This window comes from Saccostrea echinata, unplaced genomic scaffold (assembly GCF_033153115.1).
Source record: "Saccostrea echinata isolate AGI-Se365-2 ecotype Australia unplaced genomic scaffold, CSIRO_AGI_Sech_v1 ptg000029l, whole genome shotgun sequence".
Lineage (NCBI taxonomy): Eukaryota > Metazoa > Mollusca > Bivalvia > Ostreida > Ostreidae > Saccostrea > Saccostrea echinata.
In genome coordinates, this window is record NW_026889778.1 from 5,638,738 (window position 1) to 5,652,299 (window position 13,562).

At 33.7% G+C, this 13,562-nt stretch overlaps 1 protein-coding gene across 1 annotated transcript in view; it reads left to right on the forward strand.

Moving 5' to 3' along the window:
* The first annotated feature begins 461 nt into the window (after window positions 1-461).
* The window catches only part of LOC133195521 (cyclin-dependent kinase 17-like), a 44,492-nt gene continuing 31,391 nt past the window's right edge, over window positions 462-13,562 (forward strand). Inside the window, exons 1-3 of the mRNA XM_061331382.1 lie at window positions 462-515; window positions 9,237-9,281; window positions 9,563-9,730. Of these exons, the coding sequence (XP_061187366.1) occupies window positions 9,610-9,730 (121 nt within the window). The 5' untranslated portion in view covers window positions 462-515; window positions 9,237-9,281; window positions 9,563-9,609. The remainder of the gene's footprint in view (window positions 516-9,236; window positions 9,282-9,562; window positions 9,731-13,562) is intronic.

A 13,562-nucleotide genomic window follows, 5' to 3' on the forward strand; every position in this document is an offset into this window, starting at 1 on the left:
ATGTTATGTAACCTGTAATGTATAATGTGATAATAAATAGGTCCAGTACTCTGGCTTGTTTGGATGTTTAGCATGATTGTTTTCTGTACTCCCCATGCTCTCCAACTGAGTATGAAGTTTCCAAGATCAAGTTATCACAAGAATTCTATTGAACGACTTGACCAACAAGCCTTGGCTAAATCTAATACTGTCTGACGCCATGACGTCAGACAATGAAAAGGAAATCCTTAGTGAATGTGAAACTCACATGATACGAGTTAGCCAAGGAATCAGTTAATTGAATTCTCAACCCAGCCTATCATCAAGAAAATAAAAAAAAACTTGAATTAGACCTATTTTCAAGAATATTTGAAAATGTTATGTAAATTTCAACTAGTATTATTTAATTCACTAGAATGATTCTGAAGAAATTTATAATTATCTGAGTAAACGAGTATTCTTATTTTTTCATATGTTGAGGTAAGCGGCCAACTCTAGAACACAATGGAAGATGACCAAAATTGTCAATACCTGTGGTAAGGATTTATTTCATACTTAGAGTGTAAATAGTTTTGTGGGAGACAAGCAGAATTTGTTTGCTTCTGTGAGTTGATTTATGTATATTGTGCAAAAACACTGTGTCAGATTTCTTGAAGTAATCTCTAAATTTCTGCAAAGTTGTCAAGGTCTGTGCTAGAAACCTCGATAAATATTTACTTTTTGGATACACTAAAGGCAGAATTTGTAATTTCTTTTCATGGTGATGAAGGATTATATATTTATATACAAGGAAGAAAAGTTTTGTAAGGAATGAATTTTAAGTTTTTAACTTATAAAATTTAGTATGTTTTACGGTGTGACCGTTGGGGCGAGTGCAGTTGTACCATCAAAAATACACTTGTAACGTTGATCCGCCACTTCAAACTTCAAGTTGCACGAGACGTCTAGATTGTGACGTCACAGGACATAACGGAGCTTGTCAGAGTTTACGGAGACAGTCGAGCGTCTGGTTGAGACTATAGGCCTAGTGCAATTTTTAACGAAAGACATTGTAGAATATTTTTTTGTTTCTTTTAAGCTTTCTACAGACTGCAAGCCTTTTTATATTTTATGTTATTTATTTATTCGCCATTATCGCATGGAATCCTGGTAGCAAAGGAATTCTGGGAAGGTTTCACACAAAAATTTGCGTGACGTATATGTCATTCCGAATTTTCTCTGTTCTTAAACATAGTCTATTGAGCTCGCTTCGCGCTGCTCGCTGTGCTCGCTATTAACAAATTATATGCTATGTTTCTTATTGTTCAAGTTTGCAATATGAATGAAGTTAGCCCAGTTTGTAGCCTGGTTCCCTGTCCTTGTCATGTTTCGTGTACTTCTTGGCACTAGGGCCATGTGGACTACTATCAATTCTGTCCTGAATTCTCCCCCTCATGAAGTTGTATTTAGCTGCATGGTCAATGTAGAAAAGCATTGTGGCATCATATTTTCTATGCTGTCAATGTAATTGTATTTGTTATGTTGTGGTGACCAATGCTGGTTTTTAAAAGACAGGAGAGAGGCACTCTCGATGTTATTGACAAATCTTGTCGAGGGCGGCCTTGAAGGCCTTGACAGATTTTGCACACACTGTGTCTTCGTCAAGGTGGTTCCCCTTAATCACAGTGTCTATGAAACATGAGTGCTGATATTGCTTTGTTTTAGTTTGTGTTACTTCAAAGCTTCTGGAGTTGTTTTTCACATAATTGTTTTGTTATGATGTTGTCCAAGATTCCTTGGTTTATATTGGACATATATTTCAGTAGCAGTGATATTTTCAACCCACTGGGAAAGGGTCCAGTACTGCTTCAATTGGGAAAAATAGCATCGAAGTAGAACAAGGAGAATTTTCTGTCATTTAAACAAATGAAACATATTCTGTGTTTATTCCAACGTCATTACCTATTACTCTGTGTTTTAAAGAATAAACAACAAGTATTTATATTGTTTTTCATATTAATGTCCCCTGTTTTCGCATTTTCATGCTTTCAATTTGTCAAAGTGTATGACACTACGCTGTCTACACCACAGGCCCCGCCCTATTACGACGAATCTCTACTTACGATTTAAGCGGAAGTGAAAGAATTAGTTAACTTGTACAATGTTTCATATAAAAAGAAATACGATGTCATCATAGTCTTTTGCTTGGCAGTGGAATGGGGAATTTTTAGTCTCAAAATTGGGAAAAATTAACTTTTTTTGGCATTGGGAATGGTACCGTTTATCGGTACCAGTTATATAAGGAAAAAAACGCTGAGTAGTTAATGGAAAAGGCTAAAAAAAAATTACAGTTTCACATGAATAGGGCAGACCAATCATATGAGGGGATAGGACTGAATTCTACCTTGCTCTCCTGCCTGGATGAGCCAGGGAACCAGGCTACCATGTACATGCTTTAAATGTATAATCAAGAGCATGTATAGAGTGAACTTTTCAGAGGTGCCAGGCATTTGCATTAGTGTTGTTCCATGCAATCACTTATTTTAATTGAAAATCAGTCAATTCTAATCCTAGCACATGATTATAAAAAAAATATTTCACTGAATCTATTATTCTACCATTTTTTTTATGCAACATTCCAGCCACAACTTACCTAATACCCGAATGATGCTTTCTTTGTAACCAATACTGGAAGTGCCTCAGTTAATTCCCACAATATAAAAGTCTTCTTGCATGTATTTAGTATTTTTCTATGTTACACAAATTTCTTATTTGAATACTATTGAATGATGAAAGTTTTCACGAACATCTTATGAAAGCAGCAATTAAAGAGCAAAAAAATCTTTCTAAACTGAGAAAATTTTATGTTTCTGTTTGATTTATATGTACCCACTTTCAGTTGTTTCCTATAGAATTTCTTGTTTTTTGAATATGATTAATTATAAGTATGTTACAGATAATCAGTCATTGATTATAAAATCCTTAATACTTTGCATATATGTCAAGAACTGAATCAAGCTGTGCTCAGTTAAACTTACCAGCTTTCAAATAGTATGCATTTCTAGCTTTGTAAACATTGTTTCTCTAAAGATATTTTTAAGACAGTTTGAGGAATAGATATCAATATTTGTATGTTTGGTGCAATGTACATGAGGTCCAGCGCCATCACTCCCCTCAAATATAGACTGAATATCGGACCCATTCCCAGTAACAAAAAGTAACGCCAAAATTGGGTCCATGTTTCCTAAAGAGGGATGGGGGTTCAAGGCCTTTTTGGTAACTTTATATTTGAATTTGATTTCAGAATTTTTTTTTTGGGGGGGGGGGGGAGACCCCTTCCTAGATAGAACTGCATATGTACCCACATGGGACTTGTACCCTTTAAGAAGTGAAATTTAAAAGGTCTCCCGAGCATATCAGTAAAGGTGGAAATCTTCCTGGTTTTACAATTCTGCAGTGAACTGGCCATGACTTTACTTTTCATTGACCAAAAACAGCATGTCAATGAGTGCAACTAAGTACTAGTAATCTAAGATTTCCATTTATTTTGAACACCTGACTGTTAGGTTACATAGTCTGCAAATAAAAAGGAACTTTCAATGTGGAATTGCTCAAAATGACTTCAGATTTTATCATGATAGTATCTATATATATCCAAATAGGTGATCATATGCAACCTTGATATATTAGAACTACTAGTCAAATTTATTGGAAAAATGTTGTGTTGCTATTGCGCAATTAATTTTTGGATGCTGCAGGCGACATAAGTCTTCTAGTTCCGTTATCAGATTGAATATTTAGGGCAGTTCTTGCTCCCAAATGATCTTAAGTCCTAGATTTATCAAAGTAATTAGTTGCACAGATGCAAACTTCAATCAAGTGTGAAGCTTCGATGGAGCTTAGTTTGCTACTGGTAACCAAGATTTTTATGTAATTGAGGATTATTGAACAAAACCAAAATAGTGTAAAATATACATGAACCAAAAAGATATTAAGATTCTTTATAGCTTAATTTAATTAGAAAAACAATCTCTCATTAGTTGATGAATGCATCGATACAGATTACAGTACAAGTAGTGTGACTTCCATTGTAAATACATATATATAAAATATGAAGATAACTAACAGTGATCTAACTCAAATGTCCTTTGACGCAATACAGAGCAGAGCAAACACAAACCTCTAAAAACATCAGAGGTGGGATCAGGTGCCATGGAGGAATAAGCATCCCTTGTTGACTGGCCACACCAGCTGTGGTGCTCTTTGTCCTGATCGGGTAAATGGAAAAATCCATAGACAATTCAATGTGAAAATAATGGTCTAACAATTCGTATGAAAAACATCAGTCAACATTCAACGTATTTAATTCTGAAGAACATTACATGATTTACTTATTGTAATAGGATGACATAATTGTTATCTAGAATTTCTTTTTCTAAATAAAGAAATTATTTTTTTTATTAGGTTCTTGTATAAATAAAAAAAGAGAGCAGTACCCTTAATTAAAAGTGATCTATAATTAACATTCAGAAATATATCAGGAAACAAACCAAGAGAAAGTATTACTGTGCACGACAAAACAAATGTAAGGCATAAGCTATAATCTGTGGAAACTGTACATGACTGTAATTACTAGTGTACCACTGACTTCATGAAGATCCCCCCTCATCTGACAATGCTCTACCGAAGTGAAAAGTGCAAGGTCAAAAAATCTCCTAGCTTCTGTAAACATTTAGGAAGTGCAAGCTTATTAGGTCTGAAATTGTTTGGATTATTTTTAGGGTCGTTCAAAACCAGAAATGCAAATTAATATCGCACATCTCCTGAATATAAATTCAGCATTGCATAAAATGTTCAAAAAAGAAAGAGGGCTTGTTTTGACATTTTAAGGTGTCGGTGCATGACTTTTTAATGGGATGAGGTGACAATTAGCTTTGACAGGAAATGATCCGCGTGTTTGGTTAACAGACAAATGATGTCATGGTGGAGGTCTTCACAAGAATTGATCAGTTGCACAAGTAACCTATTTTCAGTTTTTTGTCTGTCAGACAGTGAGCACACACAGGCTGAAGAAAGAAGAAGAATACGGTGTGCATATTTTAGTTGGTGGAGGGATTTGAAAATCAATATTGCACAAGCATCCATGTCAGTGAAGTTTGAAAAGAACGGTGTCATTTCATTATATATGATAGCATGTCTTGGAGACAATTTGTACATGAATTTGGAAATAAAATATTTTAATTTAAATTAACATCTCTTTTATCATAAAGAAACTTCCCAATTCCTAATTTGTTTGAAATTTTTATTTTATTTTATTTATTTATTTATTTTTTGATAAGTTTACTATGGAGGATTAAAAATTCGGAAGATGAAATGACATTCTTTGCAGAATGAATTTTTAAAATGTACTTTAATTAAATCTGAAAAAAGTATTGGTCGAGGAATGGTGTTGTATATGAAACAGGAAGGCACATCACAGTTAGGTGAACATTTGGGTAACATGACATTGTGAATCTGTTTTCTGTCCCACAAACCCAGTGTAGTTCATTGACAAACACTGAACATTGATTTGATTATCTTCTTCACACACAGAAGGATCTTCCTTTCTGATATGGTGTACTGGTGGGTGATATATTCCACATTAATCAAGTTTGAATTATATTCAAGGTCAGATAAGCCAAGACGATTTGAGAGATTAATGATTTTAAAAAAAAGAGAACGTTAAAAAGTTAAAAATGTAAACTAGGTATTCTCCACATGCAGTAACACTTAAAATAAGAAATCTGTAAAAGGGGGAGAGGATTTTTTGAGACTAATTGAAATGTCTGTAAATAGGGGGGGGGGGTCTAGACTTTAAAAAGGACATAGTATTCCAAAAATCAAAATTGCACTTTATGCCCTGACAAATTTTTAAAAGGGCACTCTTGAATGTTTTTTTTTCCTAATCTAAGGATTTACTTTACTATTTTTTTTTAATCTTTTACATGTATTTGTGTATGTAATAAAAAATTAATTCAACTTTTCCCCCATCTTTTTAGCCCTCTGAAATTCCATAAACAAAGGAAAATATATGCACAAATTTTGTTTAATAAACCTGAAAATGAATTATTCTACTTCTATCTAATTTTTTCTATCTCTTTTTTTTCTTTTCTTTTCTTTCTTTCTTTTTTTCTTTTTTTCTTTCTTTTTTTTTTTTTTGGAAAACCAAATAGAACATGGTGCTGCACAAAAAGGGCATGGTGCCACATGAAAAGGACATGGCACCACACCATGCTAAAACACTCTAGAAAAATTACGTGTAAAGAGAATTTTACTAAGGCCTAACAGTTAAATATTCAAATACCATATCTATTGACATCTTCATTAACAAAAACCTTTATCCCCTCCAAAAATTAAAAGAGAGGAAAACAGGAAATCCTTTCATCATTTTCTTGTAAATTTCTTTTTCTTTGTTAAGAGATTTAATTAGCACAATAATTAATAACCCTGACCTTGAAACCCTTTTAACCGGGCCCTCAATAATCTGCTCCCTCAGTCACTAAATGTACAGCCTTTTACACATAGAGACTTGTCAAAAAGACCTTTAATTCCAGCACATGTTGTAACTTATCAAGAAAAAGATGAAATCAATTATCAACAAGATCCGTCTTACAGCTGATGTTTGCAGTGTGGAAGTAATGTATGGCGAATCCATGAGCAGGAAGCTGGCGGGGTACATTATATTTGTCCAAATGTGGAAGTGATTGGTGCTATTTGGATTCTTTTTTCAAATCAGGGTGTCTCTTGATTACAGTGTAATTAATTTGTGAGCTGATCGATTTTTGAGGATTTACTTTTGCTGTTGCTGAAGACAATATTTTGTTCTTTGCACTGTAAGTTTCCAAACCAAATAATCTTAATCACTTCACTGATAATTTTTACCTGCATGCACTGAAAAATGCATGCTCATCTTTTTTCTTTTATCATGTCTATAGGTATGATGAGTAATCTTAATCCAATATATGCTGAAAAAATACCCACTAATGCCCATATTTGTTAGCACATCAGAGTTTAATACTTTGCTGCTTTCTTTTCAAACCACCCAGTGAAAACAAATTTGTACTCCCCTGATCCTTGACCAAACACCTGCTGAGTCATTCTGTCCACTTCATTTATTTTGTCCTCAAGGTCACTGTGTTTTCTCTATTGGTGGGCTTGTGGTCAAGGAAATAAAATTGTACATTAATTATAGTAAAATGGTACCTGGTCTGTTGACAAGGTCAGTATAGATGAGGAAGGCTTCCGTTGGTCATACTAAGTATGCTTTAATGAGTTGTGCATGCTGAAAATGATCAACAGCATGTGTGGTCTATCATTCAACAGTGCACAGTTCTCGGTTGGGCCCAGGTGCACTTTCTTTTCTGTGATGGTCAATGTGGTTTCAGGGGTGGGGGTCAGAAACCAGGACACAGGCATTTGATTGCAGGTTTTGTGGACATCAATCCAAACATAATATCATCACTCATCTCAGAAGAGGTGGCCAAACAGATTATTTGGACAAATGAATAAACATTACAATTTCCTGTGTTTTCTAGGGTTTAAGTGAAATGAATATAAAAATTGAAAATGGATTGTTGAATGGAAATCAATTTTTATCCTGTCTGAATCCTGTTGATTCAATCCTTCTGGAGACAAGGTATGGTTTGTTTTAATCTTGAGATGGATCTGTGAGGAATTTAATGTCTTGCAGAAATAACTATTTTGTATATTACACTTGCTATCCTTATATGGATTTTCTTTCATTCAATTAGTTTCTTCAACTGATCTGTATCAGTCACATTATCTTTATGTTTTCTTCTTGTTTTTAAGGGTAGACAAAAAGGGGGAGGGGGGAATTAAGTGCTATAAATCTGTTTAAGTTTGTAACATTTTTCTGGAATTGCTTTTGTAATATGTTATGTAGGAGGATAAATCTAGAAGCATCATAAAACTGTACATATCACACACACATAACAGAGAGTGATTACTGTATACTGAAATCTCAGAATCTTCCTGATTAGAATCATTTAGTATTGTACATCTGATATCAGAGGTCAAAGAATAAAGCAGATGGGGGCATTCCTTGATCTTTGTTGTTATACTGAATCGGGAGGCTGTTTTATCTGGGTATTACACAATGCTGGGTTAGTTACCTCTGTTGTAGGGTCATAGCTACCAGCTCCTGAGCTGGTATCAGAAATTCTCAGATCAGGGACGTATTAGATTGCAGGGGAGATATTAATTCTTAATTCGTAATTGCTGCAGTTGAGTTGCATTGCAGATGCAGGAGTTTGTCAGATCTGGGTTGTGTTATTGTGTAATAAGGGGGTGTGGTGCCGTTAAACTGTACAAAGATTGAATCCCTGGCCAATAAAATTATAACAATAAACAGTAAGGCTTGGAAAATGGAGCATTGTAACAGTTTCTGAATTTTTTATGAAACATCTGCATTTATCCCCTTATTTTTGATGGATGTTTGTGATTTATCCTTGAATAAATGAATGGCTTTTGTGAAGTAAGATCCGGTAATATACAATACAGTGAATGAAGGATACATTACCCAATATTTGATAATTGATTGACCAGGCATATTTTTTAATGTCCTTGAATTTAATTCAAATTGCAAATTTTATTCACACTGAATAGAAGTAAATGTACTTTAGCAAAATACAGGTCAGCAAATTATTATAACAATGTAGAACAGGGTTTTTACTTCCTACAATTAGGAATTTAAAGGACAATAACATTCATGTTATTGTGTAGTACATGATATGTATTGTGTACAGTTTTATAGGTATTTCATACCCAAAGTTATGTTCTTTTTCACTAATAAAGTCTGGTTGGCTTATGAGAATCGATAGTTTGGGATGTAAAATGTCAGGCCTTATGATTGTAACAATCCTGTCTTCTGAGTCCCAGAAAAAGGCTGCGAAATTTCAATCAGGGACAGACAGCGGCTCACACTTACAGCTAAATTATCTCCATCAGGAACAGACTATTAGAGATTGATAAATACTTGTACGTTCTTGATGAAATATCTCTGTCCAGCTCTCTGGGCGAGCAAGTAATTATATATCATATGTAATATCTGTTTTGGAGAGATCTTAATATGAAAATATTAATTAACTGATACACGAACAGTGAACGGAGAAAGCAGGATCTATAAATCCTTTAGATGTTGACGGATGGCAGAGCCTGATGATGTCATTGTTAATTTGTCATTTTGTACCATGCTGTTCAAATTGTAATCTATTTTTCAGAAATGGTACCCAAATTTCGAAAAGGAGTGACTTCTTACAACACAGGTGAGAATCTTCTTAATAAGCAGTTACAAGAGTTATCTCCCTTTTAATCTGATATGAATATCATATTTTTTTTTTCTTATCACAAATAAGAATATTACATTCTTCCTATTATGAGAAAGATAAAATACAATTATATTTCAGCAAAATATTGTTCATTTTTTTTATAGCATACATGTATAGAAACATGTTTGTGACTTGATATTTGATATGACCAAAAGTATCCACCATGATCAGATTTCAGCATTTCTTAGAAACCTGCAGTCTGATTTTTTTTTTTGCAGAAGTCCCATGTCTCCCAGTGATCTGGTAACCTTGGAAACGTAAGACAATGATCAAGCGTCTGAAGCGACGCCTGTCTCTTACGTTCCGGGGAGAATCCAACATAGAGGACAGTTTTGCGGAGCTGTCAATCGAGGAAGGAACCAATGGGGTGAAGGAAAATGGAGCAGGTAATAGAATGTTCTAAAGATAGACTATGGAAGGTCAAGGAATCTTAAAATAGTCTAAAATAAGGTGAAGGTAAGTTGATTCTTAAAAATATCTGAAACAAGGTCAAGGTAGGTTGATTTTATTTATAATTAGAGTAGAGAGAAAAAAAAGTCCAGAAATTTTGAGAAAGAAGTTATCATTGAATTTGTCCCTGTTGCTGGACATAGAACTCAAGGGATGCAACTGTGAAATACAGGAAAATGTATGCAGTCATTCAAATTATGTATGGTGGAGTAATGTGAAAGACAGGTAAGATCTGAAGACAAATACAGAGTTAAAAAATATAAAAAGTCTTCAGAATATTGACCCTTGGAGATAGCAGTACTTTAGTTAGTTGGCCAACTATGAATACTCATATTGAAAAAAATCAGCGGAGGAGAGGAGGGGACTCAACATTGTGAAGTTTAGCTCCATAGAAAAAGATCAGAATTGAGGTGCATATTTTTTTATCATGAGATGTATAAAGAAATGAAGCAAAAGGAAGGATGTCAGGACAAACTGGAAACTAAGGAGACTGAAAGTGGAAATTACAGCAGTAATAGGAGATCCTAGATTTCCTCGGAGTGTCATTGTAATATGAGGATTGTAAAAGACAGAGGGATTATTGATGTTCCAACTAAGAATTTCCTGCATGCAAATCCTGAATATGACTTGATGCGATGACATGTAATGGGACCCAGGCTGTCACGAGACTTGGTTTTTTGTATTTCTACGTAAAACAAGAAGAAGCATGCTAACCTTGCAATATGACAATTTTTTGGTTGCTCTGTGGTACTCATTACATGCTGTGAATGTTAAACTCATAGTTTCTTACGTTAATGGTGACTAGTGCTATTCTTCACATCATTCTCTGGCTAGATTTTATTATAACCCGTCAATTTTTGTAGCGAAAATTAAATTTGTGTAATTGAGCACTTGTACTTGTCTGCAGCAAATATGATGGCTTGTCTCCAAAGGACTAATTAATATTACAGACTTCTTGTCTTCCAAGGTCTAACAGACCAACAAAATCAATGTATATAAAGTCAGAATATCAGATTGAAAAACTAGCTTTAAATTTCCTTTTTAAAGCTAAAAAAAAAAAAAGAAAAAGAAAATAACATGGTGATCTGTGTTTATGATGGACATAGAAAATCTTTGGGATGATTGTTTCATAGTGTGGTTGGTACTGTACGAAGTAGATGATGATACAGTTTAGGTTTACATTGTCAAACTGGAGATCATATTTGGACCACCTGTAGTCCTACAAAGTGTGTACTCACAAATTTATCTCTCAGGAAAAAAAAATCATCAGGATATCTGCCTAATCTTCTTCTGTTTCTGACAGATTGTGTCTACATAGAAAAAAACAGTATTAAGACAATAACAGAAACTTTTACCTAATGTAATCTTAGGCCATTGTCAGCTCTCAGTATGGTTCATCACTTTCCTCAGCAGAAGGAATTCTTATAATTACATTGAGCTCTTGTTTCAACCATTAGTGTTCTTGTTGCTTAAGCTAGCCATGTAAAACAAAGCAGTTCTTAATGTAAATTGTCAGTTTTAATTAAGTTACATTGATTTCTACAGAAAATTGTATTATGTAATTTCACAAAAGCTGAAAACTGATACAAAGCAATTAAACTTAATCAGCTGGAAGCTTGCTGCTCATTTTCGTTAATTTGTTTTTGTTGAAATATTCCTCTCTGTCTTCAATAGAAAATTTTCAAACGCTTATGTTTTATTACCAGTTATATTTCAGTCCCTACTCTCAATAAGTGAGTACTTGTGTTAAACAGTTTATGTCTTAAAATTAATGGGTTTCTGTAAATACATTAAGTGATCTTAACAAACTTTCTAAAATTTCACTCAATTTCTTTTCACAAACTGTTACAGTAATTAAAAGTTAATTAAAGAAGGGGATCATTCATGGTATTGATATTTTCCAGTCTAAATATTAATTAAAATGATATAGAACCATTAAATGAATCGGATAATAATTTAAAAAACAGGATTGAAAAAAGATTTATGCAGTAGTGTGTATAAGTTAATTACTGAAGATACTAGTAAATACTAAGAAAGAATGAAAGATAACTCTTCTTGAGGATAGAATTTTCAGTGTAGGAGTTGTCTCCCTCATCATTGTTTGCTCAGATGAAATGTCTTTCATATTTTAACACCTTCCTGATGTTTTTTTTTTACTAGTGAGTAACTTTCATCATAATGTCAGTATTTCTTAGTTTATTGACCTGTCTACAGTTATGTAACTCTGTCAGTACATTGGCTGATGATGTCTAAGGCCTATTCCACTCGCACTCTGTCAGGTCCTGATGTCTCACAGCTGGAAATCAGTGTGTTACTGACTTCAAGAACTTTGACATCTAGTGTTAAATAAAGACATCTAAAAGATTATTCATCAATATATCATATTAGATATTTTAAAGCAATGCAGATTAAAACACTTGGTGCTGAAGTTAAGTTGACATCCATTGATTCTCTTTTATGATAAAAATTGTTGTATAGATTGTCTTTACTTTTTGAGGGTATCTTTTTTGGAATCCCAGTGTTGTTAACATTCAGTAATCATGAACTCTTTGTACATGTACTTCAAGCTTGTATTAATTCCAAAGCCAACAAATTTGTAACAGTTCAGCATTTCTGGGGTTCCCTATTGTTTAGTGTGGTGTACCATAATGAGATGGATTTTTCTCTGACCAGATGTTCTGTCAGTCCCTGTGGGGTACCCCTGAGATTGAATTTGATGATTGCCTTATCACTTCCTGTTGATACAGCATCTGGTCTGTTATCAGGGTCAGGGTGGTTAATCTCAACAGAGAGCTCCATTCACAAAGAGTGGCACAGTGTAAAACAGGGAATCATACAGTAACATGTTCTCAGTGACCGGGAAATTTAGAGAAAAAATTGTATTTGTATCAATTGAAAGAATTTCTCAAAATGTTTGCTGTTCATGAAGTTTTGCACAACAGTCAGAAGTAGGAAAGAAATTGAATAAAAATATTTCTGTTCAATTTACAATATTGATATGATGTATGAAATTGCAAAAAGAAAACTGAAAGCACAAAAGTGGTAATGATCAGTTGGAAGGATTAATTCATATTAATTTTGTTCCTCAGAAATGATCACTGTGTTTTACATTTGGACTAATTTTAAATCTCACATCTGGCATGAGCTCTATAGAAATTTTTGTGTATAAATAACATTGAAGCTAATTCAAACTACACACCATTGTAAAGTTTGTTTGGAATTTTTCATACTAACCTTTGTTTTTATTTTACAACCCAATGAAGTGACGATAATGATCTCTAAAGTATGTTTGATTGGGCCATCATTAAAAATATTTTTGTTTCCCCTAACCCGACCCTAAAATCTCAAGATGGGTAGGTAGGTAGGCAATTTTTTTTTCTTTTTGACAACAGCTTTGAAAATACATTCTTAAAATTTTATGGAATGATATCTTTATAAATAAGTTAAGTACAAAAGAAAGTGATTTGTAAACAGCTAGAATACCATACAAATGCAGTTTAAACTCAACATTTAAGACAAATTAATTTACAACTATTATTCAACTGAACCATCTCATACCAGAGTAAATTTGTTAAAAATCGAATACATCTGTTTAAAAGATTTTCGGGTACACAAAGACTGGACACCAGAGTATTTTTTTTATACCTACTATCAGCTTTCATTGCTTTATACTTTTTCAAGGGCTTCGAATTGTGCAGTGCTTCTAGAGCATTTCGTTTTAGAGTCTCGAAGTAAAGAGCTATTTCTAAGTTGCAGGTTCAAATCCCA